Source organism: Chrysemys picta, chromosome 17, assembly GCF_011386835.1.
Source record: "Chrysemys picta bellii isolate R12L10 chromosome 17, ASM1138683v2, whole genome shotgun sequence".
In the NCBI taxonomy this organism is placed as follows: domain Eukaryota; kingdom Metazoa; phylum Chordata; order Testudines; family Emydidae; genus Chrysemys; species Chrysemys picta.
Genome location: NC_088807.1, coordinates 24,380,115 through 24,404,598, shown reverse-complemented (window position 1 = coordinate 24,404,598; position 24,484 = coordinate 24,380,115). Strand labels below are relative to the sequence as shown.

Below are 24,484 nucleotides of genomic sequence, written 5' to 3'. Positions count from 1 at the left end.
GATGATCATAATGGTCCCTTCTGACCTTAAAGTCTATGAGTCTATGAGTATTAACAAGCCATAAGAACTGCACAATGTCACCAGTGGCAGAAGCCATCCTGATGGAATATTAACACTTCCTTTCCACAGGAGTGACACGGACACAAGAGAGGATCTAACAGGCCAGACCCACAACCCAGTACGATACGAGAGCGGCGGTTCTCAGACTGCAGGTTGGGACCCCAAATGTTAAAAAATAAAAAGGGTTTTAGGTGGTAACCACAGCTTTAAAAACAAAAATAATTTCCCTAGTCTGTAAAGGGGGGCGGGCATTTAAACACAAAACCTTGGCTAAATTGCAAGCCACTGGCTGGTGGCCACATAAGCAGTAATGTAAAACAGATTGTAACGAATCATCAAGTGTCCATCCCCTGTCGCCCGTTCCCAGCTTCTGACAAACAGAGGCCAGGGACCCCATTCCTGCCCAGCCTGGCTAAGAGCCATTGATGGGCCTGTCCTCCATGAACTGATCTAGTTCTTTTTGAACCTGTTATAGCCTCCTAAACACCAGCAAATAAAAGGGCCTGGAGCTGGTTTACCACAATTACATTGGCCCTTTAGCAAGAGTGACCAGGGTCCCGGGACCCTGGGTCTGAGCCCTGGGTTACGCAGTTGCGGTGCAGATGCAGGAGGGATTAGGATAGCGCTGAGGCTCAAGCACTGGTTTATGTCGCAGTCTAAACAGACTCAGTATGCCCCAGCTTACCAGTTTCACCCCAGATCACGGCTCCACTTAACACACAGCTCTTAGGTAAGTGTACAGGGAAACCAAGATTTAACAGAGCACGGCGGAATGGGGTTCGCTTTCCCCTTGACCTCCCCAAATCTCCATCACTTTTCCTACTCTAGACAAGCCCCGAGCTTCCCATCAATACTGTTCCCCCATTGCCAAGGGAGTGTTAGTCACAGAGCTTCCCGCATCGACGATGCGTAATGGAGGCTGATGGCGGCTAAGCCCCAAACCTCATGTCACCGTAGGGCCGCAAAGCCCGCGACCAGACGTGCTAGCTAGCTGGGAGGCAGGTGCTCGCAGCCCTCACATAATCGCCTTGTGACCCCTCAATTTGAGAACCCCTGGTCTAGAACCCAGGAGCGCTGACTCCCAGACCCCTCCCGTCCCCGAGTCTCCATGCGCCATAAAGAAAACATCAAGAACCAGCAGGACCCCTGGAAGGAACGTCGGACTAGGACAGCTGGGGAAGGCAGAGAGGGACGCCCTGCCATCCTGGAGACCTCACCCGTCTGGGATCGAATCACCTCCACGGCTGGAGCAGTGATCTGAGACGCTGAGCTCTGGTGAACAGTGTCCATGCCACAGGCCCAGGGTTACTTATTGGCCGGGATTCATTTGTAATGGAAGAGGTGCCGGGACTCAAGCAATTTTTTACTTTCCTAACTGATGCGCCAAGCCCAGAGGTGCCGGGGCTAGGAACTGCTAAACTTAGAGGTGCTGGGGCTATGAACGGCCAGGCCCACATGAAGCCCTGTTTACTGGCCCAGAAAAGGGCAGGAATGACTGGACAGCCTGGGTGATCAGGGTATTCCCGTAGGCGGTGGGCACTGCACTACACGGCTGTTCTCCACTGAATATCAGGATCTCTGCGCGTCAACATCCCCAGTGTATCACTAGGGCACACGGCACGGGTTCTCATCCTGCAGCAACTGCAGTCAAGCCACCTCCTTGCCAATGCCCGTCACGGCTGCCTTTTCATCAGCTCTAGGCTGGATTCTTTCCAACGCTGCTCCACAAAGGGGCCTCTTCTTTAACCAGCAATTGGCAGCCTGGCCTAGGGAGAGCTCTTCTGTTTCCTGGAAGGAGAAAGGGAGCAGAGGAGATGAAAGACACAAAGCCAGGCACCACTGGGAGTCAAACCCAGGATCTCCTGTTTACTAGACAGGGGCTTTAGCCAGTTTAGCCATGGTGCCTCCCTTTACAAAGCCCTTCTGGGCTGCCCCACTTGATGGTCCAAGAGGAAACTGGCCAATTCCAAAGCAGAGACGTACTCCATTTCCTGCAAGACGGGCGGACATGGAGCTGTCCGGCTCCCAGGGCACAGAAAGCCACAGCTGAGCACAGAGACAGTTTTCAAAGTGGCAGCCGAGGTCACATAGTGGTGTGTACTCTGTGTTTGTAACCCATGTGCCTAACAGGGAGAGATCTCTTTAAGAGACCCCGTAGCAGCAGGGCGAGGGCGTAGGCGTGAGTCGTGTCTGGGTCATTGTTGCTAGGTAGATTTGGCCCCCCACCTCTGGAAGTTTCTGGAATTTGGGCGGGGTAGTTTTGGGGGCGGCTCCCATAGGTTACCTGTGGCGGGGCTCAGAGTGCAAGGAGGCAGGTTAGCTGCTTTGCAAAGGGCCATGTGCATTGGGAGCAGCTGAGCCCGGGGGCAGGGAGCCGGCTGTTGGCCCGAACTCGGAAGCACCTTGCAGCAGGTGAGTGACATCGGGAACCCTCTAATGGGGCAGCCTGGGCACCATCGACTATAGGGAGGGGCAATTAATTTCTTCTATTTTAATGGTGTGCTTAGGAGGCTGTTTGACTTCAGCCAAACTGTTTTAGTTCCATTGTCCCCATTAGTGCGATTCACCGACTTTTCTCATCGGGAAGGAGTCGTTTCTCTGTTGCTATTCTCAGTGTTGGTATTTTCTCGGCACAGGGTAGAGTTTAAAAATCTCAGCACGTAACGGAGTGGTTGGTTAATCAGTCAGCTGGCCGGCTAGACGGGATTTCAGCAGAGGAAGCGTCTGCGTGACTATCCCAGCGGAAGATCCCTACAAGCGAGTGGAGGGAAGATGTTGCTTTTCACTCAGCAGACCAGCGATTCGGCCACCTCCTAGCCAACGCCCGTCACGGCTGCCTTTTCATCAGCTCCAGGCTCCCGGTTTGATTTTTTCCAACGCTCCTGCGCAAAGAGGCCTCTTCCTTAACCAGCAATTGGCAGCATAGGCACCAACTTTCCCCGGCGCCGGTGGGTGCCCCCCCGCTCTTGGCCCTGCCCCGATTCCACCCTTTCCCCGCCCCCATTCCAACCCCTTCCCCAAAGTCTCCGCCCCCTCCCTGCTCCTATTGGATCCCTTCCCCAAATCCCCGCCCTGGCCCCGCCTCTTCCCTGAGTGCACCGTGTTCCCCCTCCTCCCCCTCCCTTCCAGCCGCGCAAAACAGCTGTTTTGTGGCACAAGCGCTGGGAGCGAGGGGGAGAAGTGGAGCCGAGCTGGGGTGGGGAGCTGCCACACCCACCAATTTTTCCCCGTGGGTGCTCCAGCCCTGGCGCACTCATGGAGTCGGCGCCTATGATTGCCAGTCTGGCCTAGGGAGGGTTCTTTGGTTTCCTGGATGGAGAAAGGAAAATGTGAGCAGAGGAGATGAAAGACACAAAGCCAGGCACCACTGGGAGTCGAACCCAGGATCTCCTGTTTACTAGACAGGTGCTTTAACCAGCTTAGCCATGGTGCCCCCACATGGAAAATACTTCAGAACTGCTGCACTTGATGGGCCAAGAGGATACCAGCCAATTCCAAAGCAGAGACTTACTCCATTTCCGGCAGGACGGGCGGACATGGAGCTGTCTGGCTCCCTATGCACACAAAGCCACAGTAGAGCACGCAGAGACTTCCCAAGGTGCTCCCCTCCCCACAGCAGCTGTGATGGTGTGGTAGGTTGTATTCTGTGGGTTGTGCTCGTAGCAACCTGGGCTCGACTCTGAGTCATAGCGAGCTTTTCATCAGTCCCAGACTCACTGTTTTCCGCCTTCCAACACTTAGCCGCAGGGAGGGCTCTCAGTGTCTGGCCCAAATGCTTAAAGCATTGCCCGGAAGGTCTTTTCGGTTTACGAGGAAGAGAGACAAAAAACGGAGCCGCACAGACAAGTTGGCCTCAGCGAGGAACAAGTGGCCGGCCACGCCGGCATCTCCTGGTTACGGGGAAGGCTTGTCAGCCAGCTCTCCTGAAAGGCCACTCTCCAGAGGCCTCGCAACAACCCCTGCAGATGTTCATCTAGAGATGCAAAGAGCTGCCGACGCAGTTCTCCACTCCCTGGAGACGTCCAGCTCTCAGGAGCTCCGCGCACAGAGGCCCCTGCTAGCGGAAAAGGGCTTTGGGAGAGACTCTTCTGTCCCCAGCCGTGGCCACATAGTGCTTAGTTCTCTGTCTGGTGCCTTCCGCGGCTGCAAGTGGAGTTACGGCGGCCGTTCGTTGTCTCCACGCTTGTCGGGTGCCTCCTTCCGACACGTGTCCCCTGAAATCCCTGTGTCTTTTGCAAGCGTTTGTACGGCTAGACAAAGGCGGGTTTGTCCATTTCCTCCAGAGACAGACAACAAGGTGGGAGGAGGAGACACGTTTGGCGAGGCACCACTGGGAGCCGGATCCAGAATCTTGTGTTTACCCAGCAGGTGCCTTGACCAGTTTAGCCACGGCGCCGCCCTCGGCGGCGTTTCTCAACCTGCTCCACTTCTTCCCCAACGACAATCGAAAGTGAGGTGAACTGGGAGTAACGCTCCATTTCCTGCCAGCCCTGCAGAGGTGGCGCTCTCTGGATCTCCGCACGATGACATCCCCGGCGAATCGCAAGGGCCCGCGGCATGGGCTCTTGTCCTGTTGCAGTCAAAGCCACCTCCTTGCCAATGCCCATCACGGCAGCCTTTTCATCGGCACCTGGAAGAATCCAGCCTGGAGCCGCTGCTCCACAAAGAGGTCTCTTCTTTTACAAGCCTTTGCCAGCCCGGCCTAGGGAGGGCTTTTTTCCTGGAAGGAAAAAGGAAAATGTGAGCAGAGGAGACAAAAGACAGTACCAGGCACCACTGGGAGTTGAACCCAGGATCTTCTGTTTACTGGACAAGTGCTTTAGCCGGCTTAGCCATGGTGCCTCCCTTCTGAAAGTCCCCCATGCTGCTGTACTTGATGGTCCCAGATAATCCCGGCCCAGTCCAAAGCAGAGATTTAATCTAGTTCCCTCAAGACCGGCAGACATGGAGCTGCCCGGCTCTCTCTCTCCTCTCCTCTTTCTCCCCGGAGCTCTCCTTTCTTACGCCACGGTGACAAAGCACTGGTGTTGGCGACATTTTTGTCACTCAGGGGTGTGAACCCCGCACCGAGCAATGTAAGTTTTGCCGGCATAACCGCTCGGGTGCACGGCCCCGTGTTGGCAGGAGACGCTCTCCCGTTCCCACGGCTCTGCCGCTCGTGGAGCTGGCTTTATCACGTCGAACGCAGTGGCCAGCGCGACCTTGCAGTGGCGCCGCTGGAAGCTTGTACGTGTAGACATGGCCTTACTATGGGAGCTCTGACCTGCTCCTGCCTGTCATCCCTCAGGGATTTCTCACCTCTAGGGCCCGGGCGCCCTCTTTTAAGGGCAATTGCAGTGAGCTGATGGGTGACGGGTGCACTCGCTCTGTTATAGACTCATACACTTTAAGGTCAGAAGGGACCGTTATGATCATCTAGTCCGACCTCCTGCACAACGCAGGCCACAGAATCTCACCCACCCACTCCTGTAACAAACCCCTACCTATGTCGGAGCCAGGGCTGGCTTTAGGCCAATTCCACCAATTCCCCCGAATCGGGCCCCGCGCCTAAGAGGGCCCCGCGTCCAGTGGCAGGGCTGCCCAGATTGGGGGGCAAGTGGCAGAGAATCCCTTCCCTGGCTAGAGGCACCTTTTTAATTTTTACTCACCTGGAGGCGCTCCGGGTCTTTGGCGGCGGGTCCTTCAGTGCCGCCGAAGACCCGGAGTGAGTGAAGGACCCGCCGTCAAAGACTAGGAGCACGGCTGGGTGAGTACAAGCCCCGCGTGTTTTTTTTATGTGTTCTCTGCCGGGGCCCCGTCGAAACTGTTCGAATCGGGCCCCGCACTTCCTAAAGCCGGCCCTGGTCGGAGCCACTGAAGTCCTCAAATCGTGGTTTAAAGACTTCAAGGTGTACAGAATCCTCCGGCAAGTGCCCCACGCTGCAGAGGAAGGTGAAAAAAAACCTCTGCCAATCTGCCCTGGAGGAAAATTCCTTCCCGACCCCAAATCTGGCGATCAGCTAAACCCTGAGCATGTGGGCAAGACTCACCAGCCAGACACCCAGGAAAGAATTCTCTGTAGTAACTCAGATCCCACCCCAGCTAACATCCCATCACAACCATTGGGCATATTTACCGCTAATAGTCAAACACCAATTAATTGTCAAAATGAGGCTATCCCATCATCCCCTCCCCTCCATAGACTTATCAAGCTTAGTCTTGAAGCCAGATATGTTCCCTCTCCAAGGGGCAGAGTTGCCCTGTGACACGCGTAGCCGCGAGCAGGCAGGGGAGACATTTCTTGTGAGATTCCAGTTCCTTTAATTTCAGGAAAACCCAGCCTGGGTAGGGAAAAGCCTTCGTTTCCCAGGAATCAAACACAGACTAGAGAAACGGAGCAGCAAATCCCAGCCGCTAGATCATTGGCTCTCAACCTCTCCAGACGACGGTACCTCTTTCCGGTGTCGGAATTGTCTTGCCTACCCCAAGTTTCACCCCACTGAAAAACGACTTGTTTACAAAATCAGACATCGACACATAAAAGTGCCCCAGCACGTTATGACTGAAAGATGGCTGATGATCTCATTCTTACCATATCATTATAAAATAAATCAATTGGAATATAACTATTGTGCTTAAGAACACAACATAAGAACATACTGGGTCAAACCAAAGGTCCATCTAGCCCAGTATCCTGTCTTCCGACAGTGGCCAATGCCGGGTGCCCCAAAGGGAATGAACAGAACAGGGAATCATCAAGTGTCCATCCCCTGTCATCCAATCCCAGCTTCTGACAAACAGAGGCTAGGGACACCATCCCTGTCCATCCCGGCTAGTAGCCATTGATGGACCTATCTTCCATTTCAGTGTATAGACAGGGGTCGGCAACCTTTCAGAAGTGGGGTGCCGAGTCTTCATTTATTCACTCTGATTTAAGGTTTCGCGTGCCAGTCAGACATTTTAACATTTTTAGACGGTCTCTTTCTCTAAGTCTATAATATAGAACTAAACTATTGTTGTATGTCAAGTAAATAAGGTTTTTAAAATGTTTAAGAAGCTTCATTTAAAATTAAATTAAAATGCAGAGCCTCCCGGATCGGCGGCCAGGACCCGGGCAGCGTGAGTGCCACTGAAAATCAGCTCGCGTGCCGCCTTCGGCACCCGTGCCATAGGTTGCCTACCCCTGGGCTAGACTATAAAGCAATATAATCAAGTCATGGTCTGTATGAAATTTTAGTTTGTACTGATTTCGCTAGTGCTTTTTATGTAGCCTGTTGTTAAACTTGGCAAATGTCTAGATGAATTGATGTTACCCCCTGGAAGACGTGTGCCCCTGGTTGAAAACCACGGCCCTAGACTACCAGGGAGGAGTGGGGAATTTCATGACGCATGACACACACAACACTGAAAATTCCTGTTTGTTTTTTTCCAGTGAGCTCATTTCCTAGCAGAGGAAAACAAATATTTTTCTCCATTTCATGGATTAGGCTTTGTCTACACTACGCAGCTTTTAGCCACACACCGGTGCCGCTCTACAGCCGGGATGCTAAAAGGCGAGTTTGTAGGCAGGAAAAAATCTTCCACCCCCAACGAGCGGCGTTAGCGTTGTCGGCCGGAGCCGTTCACACCGACGCTTTTCCTCGATAAAACGCCTGTCTTTCGGGGTGCGCGTGTGTGGTTTTTTTCACACCTCTGAACGACAACAATTTTGTCTTTCACTTGCCAGTGTACACAAAGCCTCAGACAGGGGCAGGAACGGGCAGAGACAGGCACGTTCCTGCATCATCACCATCAATTTGAACCTAATGAAAAACATGAAGTTCAAACCAAACCTTTCCTTTCTTGATGCTCTCCCTCACTACTCACCTGCCGCCCCCCAGCCCCGGGGAAGATAAAGGGCCTGAGGCTTCGTCTACACTGGAAACTGAATGACAAAACTTTTCTCGTTCAGGGGTGTGTCAGCGCCCCACTTCAGTGGGTGCAAATGCCGCTGGTGAGGACGCCCGTCACCGGCAGAAGGAGGGTCGCGCCTGGACACCAACAGCGGACTGAATTACTGCGGGGTCTGGAAGCGGATCTGAATTAAGTCAACCTAATTTTGTAGTGTAGACAAGAGTCGCTTTCCTGTTCCCGGGGGGGCCGCGTTCACTGTCCCGGACTGGATCAGGGCCAACAGGAGCCAGAACCTCTGTGTGTGTAAACACAGTGACTCTGGAGGAGGAGGAACAGGGGAGAGGAGGACTAGTGGTTCCCTCCTGAGAAAATCCCCTGGCCCAGGGAGTGTGTGACAGGCTGCAGCCCGGGTTGGGCTGGAAGGAGACAGGAAGGGGCTGGAATAGCTAGGAGCAGGGGGGTGCTGGCAGGAAGGAAGCTGGGAGAACAAAGAACAAGCCCTGGGCAGCTCCTGGGTGTGGGTGCTTTGGAAAAATGCAAGATGCCGCAGCTGCTGCTTCCCCGGTGGGGTCTGCGCAGGGGGAGAGCCCTTCCTTAAAGGGGGGAGACCTTCTCCGGCTGGAATCTGCCCCCCTAGGGCAGCCCTGGGCTCTGCGGACCCCACCCCCTGAGCTGGAGACAGCAGGTAACTGAGGGGGAGAGGGGATGCTGGGGATGGGGAGGAAAGTGCGTCTCTGCCCCAGTGGGGTTGGGAGCCTCAGATCTGGCAGCCCCTGGGAATTTTGTCCCTTGTTCAGGAGACTGGGCTGGTCGGTGCTTTGACCAGGAGCAAACCTGGGGAGATTCAGGCGAGGAAAGAAAAGGGATTTCCCCTGTGTGTGTGTGGAAGGGGAGGTGGGCCAGGGCAGGGGTGGAAAACAAGCCAGAGAGGGAGGGAAGGGGAAAGACAGTGTGAAAGGCGGTGGATTGGACTGGGTGCCTCCAGGGGCAGCCAGGTCAGGGGGCTAATGAAATCCTCGCTGGTTTTGTCACTTGTCCCTCAAATGCAGATAAAATTCTCCCTAATAATCACCTATGAATATAAAACCCCTGCAGATCCCCCCTCCCACCCCTGCTTTTCTCTCAAATTAGTTGCCTCTGTCTCTAGTCTCCTCTGATCTTGCCCCATTTTCTCTCTTAATTCTTCAGTGTCCCTTTAAAATCTCCTCCGATGCGGGATATTTCCCCACCTGTGTGACCTGCCACAAACTGTCCTTGTTTCGATGGGAAATGGTTGCCCCCGAGTCGCTCCCCAAATGGGAAGGGGGTCAGCGGGTGCAGCTTGGAGAATCCCGGAGACTCGGCTGTTTCTGGGGTGGGCTGGGGCGGCCGCTCTCTGCCAGCAAGAAGCATGGAAGGGGTAAGGAGGGGGCTCCCCAGTTCGAGGTTACCCAGCCCCCGGTGCTGTCCCCACAACGGCCTAACATTGCTCCCCGCCAGCTACCAGTCACCTGCCCACCCCAGCCGCTGTCCCCACCCCACTGCCTGCCCCATAACCCATCACTTGCCCTCTTAAAGCAGCATCCCAAAACTCCTGGCGCTGTCTGGCGGTGGTGGTGGGGGGACTGTTCCTGTCCGCAGGTCTATTTCACTTTCCTATCCCATCCCTTCTAACCTTCCCACCTGTCTCAGTTATTTGACAGTGTCACAAACCTCGAAAGAAGAGGTAAATAAATCCGTAACGGTGAGAGTCACTGGTGAATCATTGGAACAATTTACACCGGCCGTGGTGGAGTGTCCACGACTGACCATTGGTAGATTGTTCGGATCTTCTCATCTCTTCAGATCTGGGCTTTTTCTCTCTCTCATATGATCAAATATTTCGGTTTTTGACCTATTTTCTCCCCAGTTCTCAAAGATCATAGAATCATAGAATGTCAGGGTTGGAAGGGACCTCAGGAGATCATCTAGTCCAACCCCCTGCTCAAAGCAGGACCAATCCCCAGACAGATTTTTGCCCCAGATTCCCTAAATGGCCCCCTCAAGGATTGAACTGACAACCTGGGGTTTAGCAGGCCAATGTGCAAACCACTGAGCTAGCCCTCCCCCCATTGATATAAAATACCCTAACATTTTGCCCTGCTTCCCCCACCCCCCAATCATGTTACTTATGTTGTTCTTCTTAACTAGGGTGACCAGATGAGGTAAACAAAATATCGGGACACATGTGGGGGGGGGGGGGTGCAAAAAAAAAAGCCGAGTCAGTCCCGCTGGCGGAGCAAAAAAAAACAAACGAAAAACCCAGCGCTGCCGGCGGATATCGGGACAAACTGCATCCTGACCAAAGATCGGTCGGGACACGGGACAAACCCCGAAATATCAGGACAGTCCCGATATTATCGGGACGTCTGGTCACCCTATTCTTAACCTCTGAGGATCAGACAAGAAGCAAGGGGCTTAAATTGCAGCCAGGGTGGTTTAGGTTGGACATTAGGAAAAACTTCCTAACTGTCCGGCTGGTTAAGCCCTGGAATAAATTACTTAGGGAGATTGTGGAATCTCCGTCAAGAGCAGGTTGGACAAACCCCTGTCGGGGACGGTCTAGATAATAGTTAGTCCTGCAGGGGACTGGACTAGACGACCTCTCAAGATCCCTTCCAGTCCTACAATTTTATGACTCCAGTTAACACTCCCTGAGATTTCCCCGTCTTTCTAATGATCAAATAGGAGTCTAAAATCTCCACAGATCTGGGCCTTTTCTCCAATTCTTGACCATTGCTATAAAAGTCTAGCACCCGTCGCCCCTTTTCTCTCCGTTTATCAAATCCCGCTACGAAAGTCACTCGCATTTTCTCTCTTTACCGCCTGTTGGCCACTGGTATAAAATCCCTCACAGGGGCCCCCTAAAACAGGACGTTATTTGGCATCGCTGGGACAGGTCGACGGGGCCGTCCTTGCCAATGCTGGTGCCCTACGCAGCCCGAGCACCTGCTCCCCCCCGCGCGGAGGGTCTGGGTTGCACTCAAGGCCTGCGGGCCCCGGGGGATTAGTGGGGGGCCGGGAGCAGGGAGCGGAACAACCTGGCCCCAGCCCGCTCTGCTCCCCCCGCCCCAGCCATGTCGCTCAGGGGAGGAGGTTTCGGGGAAGGGGGTCCACCTCCCCCCCACACTCACCGGCGGCGGGAAGCGGAGCGACACAGTGGGAAGAGGTGGGGCAGGGGCAGAGGGGGTTGTGCCGGGCTCCGCACCCCCTTAGGAAAGCACAGGGGGGGCAGCTGGGGGATGGATTCCCCAATGTCGTGGTGCCCTACGCAGCTGCGTATTCTGCGTATGCCTAAGGATGGCCCTACAGGTTGACTATTAGTTTCACCAGAAAGGAACTCAGTTCGGAGGACAGCTCTGGACCCAAGCTTGACTCTCTCCCCTCTTCCCCTCTTAGGAAATGGGATGTACATTTATCTCCCACCAAGGCCGGGAATCCAAACCTCCGCCCCTCACCCCGGTCCCAGCTTCTTCACCGGGGGGACTCAGCTAAGAACGGCGCGTAGACCTGGTACCGAGAGGTACCGGGTCCCTTTAATTCTCTCTTCCGCCCGTTAGAGGGGGCGCTCCCGAGAGAGACCGGGAAAAGGCCGGGGCATCAAACAAGCTTGTAAACCGGTGACACCCCAGACGGCGGCTAAGCGTCCCCTGGCACAGCCGCCTCCGAACCCTGGGCCGTGGTGGCCCCGCCTCTTCCCGTCCCTGCTCCGCCCCTTTCCCGAGGCGCCAATGCCCGCCACTGCCTGGCTGGGTCCCTCCTCTCCGTCCCCGCCCTCCCCCACGATGCCCCCTTCCCTCGCCGGCTGCTCACCGCGTCCCTGCGGGCAGTGGGGGTCTCGCGGGGCAAGGGGGGTGGGGGAGAGGAGGGACTTGGGGAGGGGCGGTGGGGGATTGGGGGGGGCCCAAGTGGGAATGGGGGCGGGGCCTGGGTGGAGTGTGGGCGGGGCCAGGAGAGGAAGAGGCGGGGATGCGGGCAGAAGAGGTGGGACTAGAGGGCTAGCCACCCCCATGAGTGACAGCTGCCCTCTAGGACAATGCCCGGGGGAATCGGATTCTGCTCTCCTGGAGCGTTTGCTTCAGAGATGGCTACTGGAGGGATAAACCAGGTCTCCGAGGTTTAATCCCGGTGGGAGGGGCTGGGGCTGGGCTGTAATACAGATACAGATTTGTCGACTTAGGTTACGACGGCGATCACCCCACCGCTGCAATACAACCGCGTCGGCGCGTTCCTGCAGCGCTCCGGGCGAGTCCCCCGTCGGTGCTCTTGCATCGGCAGCGAGAGCAGTTCACCATGGGTAGCCATCCTGCCGTGCAAATCGCCACCCTCTGCCGCTGGGAGTTCTGGGCAGGGACCGCAGGGCCTCACGGGGTTGGGCTCACCGTTCCGGGATGCGGTTTTCTCCGCCCCGTCATTTCGATGGGCTTTTGACAACATTTTGCGCCACTTTTCCACGGCGCCCGCTGCCCTTGTAAACGGCGCTCCCACCATCTCCACTTGAAAGCACGATGGATCCCGTGCTGCTCTCCCGTCTTGTGCCCGCGCCGAGCAAACAGGAGGTGGAATTTCAAAGATTTCCCGGCCTTTAAAGATGGAGGGGCACATGCCTGTGTATCCGGATGCAGGCACAGGTGCTGGAAGTAGGGGTGCAGGGGGTGCTGCCGCACATGAGAACGGCCAGACTGGGTCAGACCAAGGGTCCATCTAGCCCAGTGTCCTGTCCTCTGCCAGTGGCCAATGCCGGGTGCCTCAGAGGGAATGAACAGAGCAGGGAATCGTCAAGTGATCCATCCCCTGTCACCCATTCCCAGCTTCTGGCAAACAGAGGCTAGGGACACCATCCCTGTCCATCCTGGCTAATAGCCATTGATGGACCGATCCTCCATGAATTTATCTAGTTCTTTTTTGAACCCTGTTATAATCTTGGCCTTCACAAAACCCTCTGGCAAGGAGTTCCACAGGTCGACTCTGCGTTGTGTGAAGAAGAACTTCCTTTTATTTGTTTTAAACCTGCTGCCTATTCATTTAATTTGGTGACCCCTAGTTTTTGTGTTATGAGAAGTAGTAAACAACACTTCCTTAACCTGACTGAAGTCAGCACCCGCTGACTTGAAGGGGTTTCCGTTATATGCAGGGTTTACGGTTTGGTTCAATGGCTCTCAACACCCCGTACTGTACAAATTGTTCCAGCGCCCCTGGCTGAGGGCAGCGGAGTTCAAACTGGTGACCGGAACTGTCCCTATGGGCATTGTGGGATAACCTCCTGGCTTTTCTCGACAAAACCGTGTCATGTAGAGTTGGCCTGCATGTTTCCCAGGGTGGCAGAACTTGAAGGTCTGGTTGTAGGGGGAAAAGCCCATGGGGGAATCAGGGAAGGAAATGGGAAAAAGCTCCGTGTGAAATTTCTCCAGTTGCTCTTCTTACCTTTAAGAAGGTAAGAAGAGCCTGGTTTTCGACCAGAAACTCTGGTCAAAAAGGGACCTAACAGTGTCCAGTCAGAGCTACTGACCGCACACCCAAAGTCCGGTTACTGCGAGCAGGGGAGGCGGGGCCACCTCTGACCTGTGTTGGGCAGCTGCAGCTCCCAGCCCCGGCTCTGCAGGCGAGTTTCTCCTGACCCGGGCGGGGAGGTGGGAGGGGAAAAGCAGCGAGCGATGGAAGGAAGGAGGGAAGAGGAGTGAATGAGGGGGTGGAGCCTCAGGGGAAGAGGCGGGGCAGGGGAGGGGCCTCAGGGGGAGGGGCGGGGCAGGGGAGGGGCCTCAGGAGGAAGAGGCGGGGCTGGAGAGGTTCCAGATGGAAGAAGAGAGCCAGTAAATGCACAGGACAATGAGAGCTGCTAGAAGTGGGAGGAGGGCAGGAAATACACAGTGGGGAGAAAGGGAGAGCGCTGGTGTGAAAAATCTGCCAGACCTAGTGGAACATGGGGCATGGTTTCTAGGAACAGACTCCTGAGGGTTGGGACGTTCCCTATTTGTGGAAGAGGAAATAACTCACCTATCCAGGGCTGGGAAAACTTCCCAGACTCCCAGAGCTGAAGCCTGACTCTCTTGACCCACTTCATTATTTGCTGCTTCCCCGACCTTTGTGTCGTCTGGCAATTTATCAGTGAGGATTTTATGTTCTCTGCCAGGTGATTGATAAAAATGATAAATAGCGTAGGGTCAAAAATCAATCTCTGGGGGACCCCACTAGAAACACACCCGCTTGACCATGGTTCTCCATTACTTTTTGAGACCTCTCAGTTAGCCATTTTTGTATCCATTTACTGTGTGCCGTGTTAATTGTGTATTGTCCTAGTTCAGGGGTAGGCAACCTATGGCACGCAGGCTGAAGGCGGCACACGAGCTGATTTTCAGTGGCACTCACACTGCCCGGGTCCTGACCACCGGTCCGGGGGACTCTGCATTTTAATTTAATTTTAAATGAAGCTTCTTAAACATTGTTAAAAACCTTATTTACTTTACATACAACAATAGTTTAGTTATATATTATAGACTTATAGAAAGAGACCTTCTAAAAACATTAAAATGTATGACTGGCACACGAAACCTTAAATTTAGAGTGAATAAATGAAAACTCGGCACACCACTTCTGAAAGGTTGCCGACCCCTGTCCTAGTTTAATCAAAGTATCGTGTGTACTAAATCAAATATCTTACCGAAGTCTACAGATCAACACTATTACCTTTATTAACCAAACGTTTAATGTCAGCAAAAAAAGATATCCAATTAGCCTGATAGGATCTATTTCCCCTAAATCTATGTTGATTGGTATTAATTCATCAAATCCAATATCAGCTACTTCATTAGCCTGCATGTTATCAATGTCAGAGTGACAGACCTAGAATTACTCGGGCTTTCACTCTTTCTAAATATTGGCACAGCACTAGCTTTCCTCCAGTCTTCTGGAACTCCTCAGTATCCAAGACCTACTGAAAATCGACATTATTGGTCCAGCGAGCACCTCGGCCAGCTCTTTTAAAACTCTTGCATACAAGTTAACTGGACCCGCTGATTTTAAAATGTCTAACTATGGTAGCTGCTGTTTCACCTCCGCCTGAGTTACTAGTGGAATGGAAAGAGTGTCTCCATCATCATATGATGTGACTGCATCATCTGTTTGTTTTTCCCCAAATACAGAACAGAAATATATATTGAACGCTTTTTGCCTTTTCTGCATTATTATTGATATTTTAGCATTTCCCTCTAGTAATGGACCCATCTCATGGTTAGGATTCTTCTTGTTTTTAAAAAACTTCTTCATGTTGTGTTTCAGTATGCTGACCCCAGGTTCAGTATCCTTCTGCTTCCCTTATTAATGTTCTACAATTCCAGCCTCTGACTCATATTCTTTTCTATCAACTTCCTCTTCCTTTTATGTGTTATACAGTAGAACCTCAGAGTTTTGAATGCCTCAGGAACGGAGGTTGTTTGCAAGTCTGAAATGTCTAAAACGTCATGGTTGTTCTTTCAAAAGTTTACAACTGAACACTGACGTAACACAGCTTTGAAACTTTACTATGCAGGAGAAAAATGCTGCTTTTAACCATTTTCATTTAAATGAAACAAGCACAGAAACAGTTTCCTCACCTCGTCAGATCTTTTTTTTTAAAACTTTCCCTTTATTTTTTTTAGCAGTTTGTGCTTAACATAGCACTGTACTGTATTTGCATATATATATTGTGTCTCTGCTTCTGCCTGAATGCGTACTTCCGGTTCCAAACGAGGTGTGTGGTTGACGGGTCAGTTCGTAACTCTGGGGTTCTCCTGTATATATATATTTTTTTAATGGAGTGGGTGTTGGGATTCCGACTGTCCTTGGACTCTTCTGGGATTATTTAATCTCCTGTATCAGCCTCCGGCTAGTAGATGTGTGATAAATATGAAAACCGTGCACCCTGGGGATGGGGGTGGGCTCTCTCTCCCCTCACCCTGTTGCCTCCTGGCTGCTCTGAGCGAATTAGGCACGGGAATCCCTCAAAAACCTTCTTGGCCCGGCTCCCCGGCGGATAGTGAGGTTGTCAGGGGGCAGGAGGTAGCGAGCAGGGTAAGGATAGTGACCTCCAGAGTAGTGATAACTTGATTATGTAATTTTCCAGGTTTCCCCTTTTTGCTTTATGTCCCTGGTATCATGTTTGGACCTGTGCGTTTTTGGTGGTGTTGGCCATTTTGAAAGATACGATTTTTAAATTTAATCTCTCTTTCTTGGGGGGATGTAAAAACGAAGTTAATAATTTGAGCGTTTGGGCCTTGTCCTCATTCTAAGAGGAACATTTGCAGCTAGTACAATTCTAAATAAAGCCAGTGGTTCCTCAACTTTTGCACCGGTGACTCCTGTCACATAGCAAGCCTCTGAGTGCAACCCCCCCCTTATCAATTAAAAACATCTTTTAATATATTTAACACCATTATAAATGCTGGAGGCAAAGCGGGGTTTGGGGTGGAGGCTGACCGCTCGTGACCCCCCATGTAATAACCTCATGACCCCGCCGAGGGATCCTGACCCCCGCAGTTTGAGAAGCAGTGGTCTAGGAAATAGGTGTACTATTTAGGGTGATGTAGTAGTGTCTGGCCGAGGTTCGGCCGTCAGCGGGGCTGTGGGGTGTCCCACCGCCTCGCTACAGGTGGCCATGAGCCCAGTTTTCGACTGGAAAGTCCGGTAGAAAAGGATACTGGACAGTGTTCGGTCAAATCTACTGACCAGACACCAAAAGTCTGGTTACTGCAGGCTGGGAGATGGGGAAGCACCAGGTCATCACCCACGCCAGCCCCCACTCAGCCGGGGGCTGCCTCCTACCTGCGTTGGGCGGCTGCAGCTCCCAACCCTGGCTCCGCAGGCGAGTCCCTCCCAACCCGGGCAGGGTGGGGGGAGGGGGAAAAGCAGCAAGCGATGGGGCGAGGGGGGAAGAGGAGTGAATGGGGGTGGGGCTTTGGGGCAAGGAGCGGGGCAAGGGCTGGGACGGGGCTTCTGGGGAAAGAGGTGGGGCGTCGGGGAAGGTTCTGGCACTCCTGCTGGAGGGTCCTATTTTTAAATAGTACAAAGTGGGCAACCCTAACTATGTTATGTGCAGACTGTGGGACAGTCAGATGAGACCCTCTCTTGACGGGAGAGTATCTGTGGTGCCGGGTGTGAAGGGAGAGCAGAGAGCGGGGAGGAAGGCCCCCCGCTGCCGGGAAGTGGGCAGGGTGGGTGTCACGGATCCCCAGCACCGGTGCCGTGGCCCCAGCTTTGGAGCAGTCTCTGGGAGGATCCCTTCTAGTGGGCCAGATCCCCTAGTGGGCCCCACTCTTCCACCAGGGTCAGTCTCGTTAGGCTGGGCGTCTGATCCGTCAGCACCCCTGCTCCGCCCCGCGAGAGCCGTTCAAGGAATCCCACTGAGACAGACCCTGAGGGAGACTTGTACAGTCTTAGGGACCAATGCGCCTCCGCAGGCACCGTCAGCGGCACTCAGCCCGTGCTGTCAAACAGGAGGGTCTATTACAGGGGTGGGCAAACTTTTTGGCCTGAGGGCCAAATTGGGTTTCCAAAATTGTCTGGAGGGCCGGTTAGGGGAGGCGGTGCCTCCCCAAACAGCCAGGCGTGGCCAGGACAACGCCCCCTATTCGACCCCCCCCTGCTTCTCGCCCCCTGACGGCCTCCCCTGGACTCCTGCCCCATCCAACTCCCCCTGTTCCCTGTCTCCTGACCGTCCCCCCGGGACTCCTGCCCCATCCACCCTCCCGGTACCTGTTCCCTGACTGCCCCTGGACCCTCCTCCCCTGACTGCCCCCTGCTGCCCCATCCAACCCCCCGTCTCCTTCCTGACGGCCCCCCCAGGACCCCTGCCCCATTCAACCACCCCTTCTCCCTGTCCCCTGACCACCCCCAGAACCCCTGCCCCTGACTGCCCTCTGCCACCCCATCCAACCCCCCTCTCCTTCCTGACTGCCCCCCCCGGGACCCCTGACCGCCTGTTCCCTGCCCTCTAACCATCTTAACCCCTATCCACACCCCTACCCCCTGACCACCACCCCGAACTCCCCTGCCCCCTTACCACGCTGCTTGGAGCACCTGTGGCTGGCGGCACTACAGCCGCGCCGCCCAGAGCACCAGGACGGGCAGCCACGCCGCCAGGCTGGAGCCAGCCACGCGCCACGCTGCACAGAGCACCGGGTCAGGCCGGCTGGGCAGCTGCGCTGTCCAGCAAGAGCTCAGAGCCGGCGACGGGGCGAGCTGAGGCTGCAAGGGAGGGGCACATACAGCTCTGCCCCCCCGCTGAGCAGCAGGGAAGTTGGTTTCTAAGTGTCCACAATGCCGCTGCATTCCCAAGAGTTTGATTGACACGAGACCTAAGGCCCCCAGACAGCTAAGCACTGTTCACCCCTGTGTCTTAGCCCAAACAGTCCCTTTCCACCCACTAAGTAACCACGCAGTGTATGAGGGAAACTGAGGCACACTTTGGGTTTCCTAACTATATTACAGAATATTCCCACTTTGTCACAGCGGGAGAAAGGAGAGACCCTGGCTGGGGAGGAGGTGGGGGCCTAACTGCTGGTGATAGGGGCCGAGAAAGCTGGAACCCCCCTCACACCCTTTCCCCCCGGCATGCTCGGCCCCTGGGTCCGGTAGCCGGGCCAGGGAGGGGAGCAGCCCACCGCCGCCTCCCCAGCCAGACTCTAGAGCGGCGATCCGGAGCAGCCAGCTTCAGCCGGCATGAGAAGCGACTCCATCCACTCCCTGCCTGGGCCCGGCTGCTAGGGAGAGCGTCCGAATGTGCCGGGGGCGGGGGGGGATGCAGGGGGAGAAGGATGGAGCCCCCCTCGCAGATAATGTGGCGCGGGGATTGTGCGTCATCTGGACTCAGGGCCGGGGAGTTGCTGCGCAGAGGAGACACGTGGGGCGCTCACGTGTCTCCCCTTGAGATTCAGGGCCACCCAGAGTGGGGGGGCAAGTGGGGCAATTTGCCCCACAGGGGCCCGCACGAGAATATAGTATTCTATGGTATTGCAACTTTTTTTTAATGGAAGGGGCCCCCAAAATTGCTTTGCCCCAGGCCCCCTGAATCCTCTGGGCAGCCCTGTTGAGATTGTGCCCCCCGCGCCTTCAGCCACATGGGACTCCACGAGTGAGCTTCAGCCCCCTCTCCCACCAGGCTTCAGCCGCGGGGCTCTGGTGTCTAAAAAAAAAAAAAATAAAGATCCTACATAAATAAATTACTATGATTTGGACCTGTACATGTGTATATTTATTTGTTTTTTTCCTAAAGTTAATTAAGTATTTTAGGAAAATGTGTCTGAGCGGCCACCAGCAAGGGTTGGCCAGCAAAAAGTTTGTTGCGAGAACTTCTGAGTGTCCAGCCCTTAGTCCCCTGGACACTGACCGTTTTCACCAATCTGTTTCTTGCAAAGAAACAGTTCGCTCCAGCTTACCCGTTTCACCTCAGATCACAGCTCCTCTCTACCCACAGTACTTCGATGAGTTAGTAGCAAAAGCGAGGGTAGCTGGATTGAATTGAGCGTAGAGGTTCCGTTGCAGGAAGGAGAAGTACTGGACAGAAATGGCTACATATAAAAATAAAATCAGAACCTGCCTTCTAAAGCGTAAGACTTCATGAACAAGGGACCCTCATGTCTGATAAAGTGTAGCTCACCCATTTGTAGCTCACCCATTTTGGAGCCAAACAGGCTGTGCTCCATCTTCCCGGGGAAAAAACCTCTTGCTGTCAGTTACCTTCCTTGGTGAAGGAACCAATATGTCCCTTCCTCTGAATGCTGGGGGGGGGTTGTGGATTCAGAGTTGATCCCTCCCATCTCTTTACTTTGGGGAAGGGTTTTTTTGGGGGGGGGATTTCAGCTCCTGATTTCTTTGATTCCCTCCGTCACTTATTTTGGTTCCTTCCCCCCTTTTCCCATCCCTCTCTCGGAGGTTTTCTGTCTCCCCGGCACAGGGGATGACCCGTGTCTGGATTCTTTCTCTGTCCCAACAGGTGACGCCGGGATGGCGAGTGAGAACGGGGAGGAGAAGCCCCAGCAGGATGCTGGTGATCCAGGAGGACGTTTGCTGTGGTTGGCCAAAGCCTGTGAGAGTCAGCCCAGGGCGGAGGAACCCGTCAGGAGCTGCTCACCCCGTATGAGGCACCGGAGCGTCCTCACGGGCGAGAGACCCTACCCATGCTCTGAGTGTGGGAAAAGCTTCGGCCAGAGCTCCTCTCTTATTAGACACCAGAGAATCCACACAGGCGAGACCCCGTTCGCATGTGCCGAGTGCGGGAAACGGTTTAGCCAGAGCTCTTCCCTGGTCACCCACCGGAGAATCCACACTGGCGAGACGCCCTACACCTGCGCCGAGTGCGGGAAAAGCTTCCGGCGGAGCTCAAACCTGATCACGCACCAGAGAATCCACACCGGCGAGACGCCCTACACCTGCGCCGAGTGCGGGAAAAGCTTCCGGCAGAGCTCAAACCTCATCACACATTGGAGGATCCACACCGGCGAGACGCCCTACACCTGCGCCGAGTGCGGGAAACGCTTCGGCCAGAGCTCAACCTTCATTCGACATCAGACCATCCACACCGGGGAGACACCCTATGCCTGCTCCGAGTGCGGGAAAAGCTTCAATCGATGCTCTGCCCTGATCACGCACCGGAGGATCCACACGGGAGAGACGCCCTACAGCTGCGCCGAGTGCGGGAAACGCTTCAGTCTGAGCTCGACCCTCATCGCACATCGGAGGATCCACACCGGAGACACGCCCTACACCTGTGCCGAGTGCGGGAAAAGCTTCCGGCAGAGCTCAAACCTGAACACCCATCGGAGGATCCACACCGGGGAGACACCCTACGCCTGCTCCGAGTGCGGGAAACGCTTCGGTCAGAGATCAACCTTTATTAGACATCGACGAGTCCACACGGGGGAGACGCCTTACACGTGCTCTGAGTGCGGGAAAAGCTTCCGGCAGAGCTCCACCCTCATCACGCATTGGAGAATCCACATGGAAGAGGCCCCCTACGCATGCTCCAAGTGCGGGAAACGTTTTAGCCACAGCTCTGCCCTTATTAGACATCTGAGGATCCACACCGGGGAGACCCCTTACCCCTGCTCTGAGTGCGGGAAACGTTTCAGCCACAGCTCTGCCTTGACCACGCACTGGAGAATCCACACGGGAGAGACGCCCTACAAATGCTCCGAGTGCGGGAAAAGCTTCCGGCGAAGCTCCGGCCTCCGCACCCACTGGAGGATCCACACCGGCGAGACGCCCTACACGTGCTCCGAGTGCGGGAAAAGCTTCAGCCACAGTTCCACTCTGACCACCCACCGGAGAATCCACACCGGGGAGACGCCCTACGCCTGCGGCGAGTGCGGGAAACGCTTCCGGCAGAGATCCAGCCTCATCACGCACCGGAGGATTCACACCGGAGAGACGCCCTACGCCTGCTCCGAGTGTGGGAAACGCTTCCGGCAGAGCTCAAACCTTATATCTCATCAGAGAATCCACATGGGGGAGACACGCTGAATGTGCTCTGAGTGTGGTAAAAATGAGACCATCAGCACATTTTTAGTACTAGGGTGGCCGGGACACTTTTGTATTTGTAGGTCTGGTTTTGTAAGCAGGTGAGGTGAAACTTTGGGGGACGCAAGACAAATCAGACTCCGGAAAGGGGTACAGTTGTCGGCAAAGGTTGAGAGCCGCTACCCTACAGAGAGCTCTCGCCTTATCACACATCAGAGACTCCCCATGGGTGAGAGACCCAACACATGCTCTGAGTGCGGGAAACGCTTTGGTCGAAGGTCAGGCCTTGTCGCCCACGAGCATGGGCGGGGTGTATCGTAGGCTGGGGCAGGCCGGGCCTCCCTGTGACCAAGTGGGGGATTTTCTTATCTTTTCGTGGTTTTCCAATGGTTTGCATGCAGAAGGGGTGGGACTCAGTGTCCCTGAGTGTTACTGGTTTAACGAGGTGAGGGGAGAGGAAGTTTGTTGTTACAGAGGACCGAAGAGGGAACTTGGGGCCCCAGCCAGTGGCCTGGAGGAGGGATACCTGGTGACCTGACGACCCTCACCGGAGACCCAGCTCAGGAGTCGTAGCCAGTTCTGGCCAGTGGGAGGACAACGGGCTGCGAAGAGAGGACCCCGGTGACCGGACCAGCCAGTTCCAACCAGAGGGGGACGGAGAGGAGAGGAGGCCCAGAGGACCCTGTTTACCTGGAAAGAAGACAATGGACAGAGGCGGGGCTTGGGGTGGCTGGGGCCACACAGCACTGGGGGGCCCCCGGGTGCTGGGGCTGGGATCCTTTCTGTCCACTCTGTGGCGGGAGGCGCTGGGAGGGGGGGAGGCGCTGATCAGGGCAGGCTGACAATTCTTTTTCCATGGGTGCTCCAGCCCCAGAGCACCCACGGAGTCAGCGCCTATGGGACAGAACGTCTCATTCCCAGTTGATCAGAGTGGTAGGGGAAGATTGCACAATAACAAAAAGCAGCCCAGGGGATAAACGTCATTTCAGCCTGTCTTTCCCGAGGGAGATCAGGGATTCCCTCCTTCCGCATCGCCATCAAGATCCCACTTCTCCAATCCCAGCCCAGCCGTCCGCGTGAGCCGCAACAGAATTTATAATCCCCACTTTCTACCCCTCCAGCTCCTGCAGTGCCACACGATACAATGTTCGCAGCCCTCTGCGGGTGAGTTTTCTCGCTCTGATCCTAAATCAAACTCACTGAGGCTGGAGGGGAAAGCGCTGGAGGGGGTGATCAATCCCTGTTTTAATCCTGGTTTCTGTCCATCAGAAAAGTATTTCTGAGTTTTTTCCTGCTGAGCCGGGATTCTTTGCAAGGTGGGAACGTTGGCTGTTTTCCCCCATTACCGTGAGGCTAAAACATTTTTTGGGAAATAGGACTGGTGAATAATAATGAAGTGGCTCTGAGTGAAGCAGGTTTGAGTCATCAGACGTCACCTGCTCTGGAATTTCATTTTATAGGAAATTTGAAAGTGTCTGACACCCCTTTGTGTGCTGGGGTTTCTGTCCTGATTGGTCAAATATTGGGATATTAGTTTTGTTTGACAGCCAGGGCCAGCTCTAGGATTTTTGCCGCCCCACCCCAAGCAGAAACAATTTTGGCCGCCCCCCCCTTTTTTTTTTCTTACCCCACCTCCGGCCCTGCCTCAGCTCCGCCCCTTCCCCAAATCCCCAGCCCTGCCTCCTCCCCCCAGGCTCTCAAACCTGGGAGGGAAGGGGAGCAGCGGCGCGCAAATCAGCTGTTTCGCGCGCCGTGGCCGCTCGGGATCTCCCCCTCCCTTCCAGGTTTGAGAGCCTGGGAGGGAGGGGGAGCAGCGGCGCGCAAATCAGCTGTTTTGCGCGCCGTGGTGCGCGAGCGGCAGCAGCGGAGGTGAGCTAGGGCGGCCGGGGCACATTTTTAGGGGCGGCATTCTGGCATTCTTGTTTTGCTGGTGCCTAGAGCCGGCCCTGTTGACAGCATCAGCTCAGATTGATGGGGGGGGGGGGGGGAGGGGGCTATGAGAGAAACGATCATTCGCTTAAAACACACTGACCCCCGCATATTGGCTTCCCAAAGCTGTTGCGGCCCAGACCAGACGGAAGGTTACTCCTGAAAATGTCACCTTCTTAATCAGGTGCCGTTTAGACCATGCAATTCCTAGCTAGGTGGAGACGGAGGAAATGGAATGGGCCGTGTTGTGGCGCTTACCCCTTGTAAATGCTGCAACCGCGGATGAAACGAATCGAGCGTTGAATGTGAGAGAGCTGCTGGATTCTGCCTGTTTTTTAATAGATAGGGACTGTGATCCAGGCCTGTGTCGAGTCCCTAATTTAGGTCTGTACCATCAGATTAAATAAACAAACTGGACGTGTTTGGGGAAGCTGTTCCTCATGATTACTCCTGAGATTTTGGGCGGATTCTGCTCCTGAGAAATATGACGTTACCCCCATCCAAGGCCAAGGATTAGACACGAATTTCCGTAGAAATAGCAGGTGTCCAAAGTTCCATGCTATGGTGGCCTATGGCCAGGTAAACTCTTTGTATTTAGAACCTGTGACGAAGTGGGAATGTTCTTAATATTTTCTCGGAATACTGGGTGGGTGCCTCAGTTTCCCCTATGCATTTCTTAAGTATCTAGGTGGTGGGATAAGGGCATATGATTGTTGCAGAGCCCTAGAGGGGCAGGGGCCTGCAGGGGTCTGCACAGAGAATGGCCGACACCCTGTCTCCTGGCAACTGATGGTCTGGGCCCCTCCTTCGCAAGGTGCCAACTGAAGGTGCTGGAGAACAAAGATTAGGTGGTCTCCTTGCCTGGGAAAGAGACAAAGGCCAGAGGAGGGGGTGGAGGGGGTTTCTGTTTGGAGCTGGCTGGGGAAATGGAGGGAGGCCCAGCACTGGGGTCTGGGGTCCCCACCCCCCAAGATGGACCTGACTGAGGGGTCCTGTTTCCTGTACCTATAAACTCTGTTTTGGACTGTGTTCCTGTTGTCTAATAAACCTTCTGTGTTACTGGCTGGCTGAGAGTCACGGTGAATCGCAGGAAGTGGGGGGTGCAGGGCCCTGACTC

General features: G+C 54.6%; 1 protein-coding gene and 3 non-coding genes across 4 annotated transcripts; 1 reads left to right on the top strand and 3 right to left on the bottom strand.

Annotated features, from left to right (window-relative positions):
- Window positions 1-1,891: 1,891 nt before the first annotated feature.
- Window positions 1,892-1,965, bottom strand: TRNAT-AGU (transfer RNA threonine (anticodon AGU)). Its single transcript has one exon. It is a non-coding gene; the product is annotated as a tRNA-Thr (tRNA).
- A 1,454-nt stretch (window positions 1,966-3,419) lies between these two features.
- On the bottom strand, window positions 3,420-3,493 carry TRNAT-AGU (transfer RNA threonine (anticodon AGU)). The gene has a single exon. It is a non-coding gene; the product is annotated as a tRNA-Thr (tRNA).
- Window positions 3,494-4,828: 1,335 nt separating this feature from the next.
- Window positions 4,829-4,902, bottom strand: TRNAT-AGU (transfer RNA threonine (anticodon AGU)). The gene has a single exon. It is a non-coding gene; the product is annotated as a tRNA-Thr (tRNA).
- Window positions 4,903-8,266: 3,364 nt separating this feature from the next.
- Window positions 8,267-24,426, top strand: LOC101950954 (gastrula zinc finger protein XlCGF57.1-like). The gene is made up of 2 exons (XM_042847179.2): window positions 8,267-8,617; window positions 19,916-24,426. Exons 1-2 carry the CDS (start codon window positions 8,467-8,469, stop codon window positions 21,439-21,441), a joined length of 1,677 nt encoding a protein of 558 aa, XP_042703113.2. The 5' UTR covers window positions 8,267-8,466; the 3' UTR covers window positions 21,442-24,426.
- Window positions 24,427-24,484: the final 58 nt, after the last annotated feature.

Bases quoted from the DNA above. Each gene is read 5' to 3' on its own strand.
- LOC101950954 (XM_042847179.2), top strand. From the start codon at position 8,467: ATGCAAGATGCCGCAGCTGCTGCTTCCCCGGTGGGGTCTGCGCAGGGG. The intron at 8,618-19,915 runs GTAACTGAGGGG...CTGTCCCAACAG, and splicing joins CCCTGAGCTGGAGACAGCAG to GTGACGCCGGGATGGCGAGT.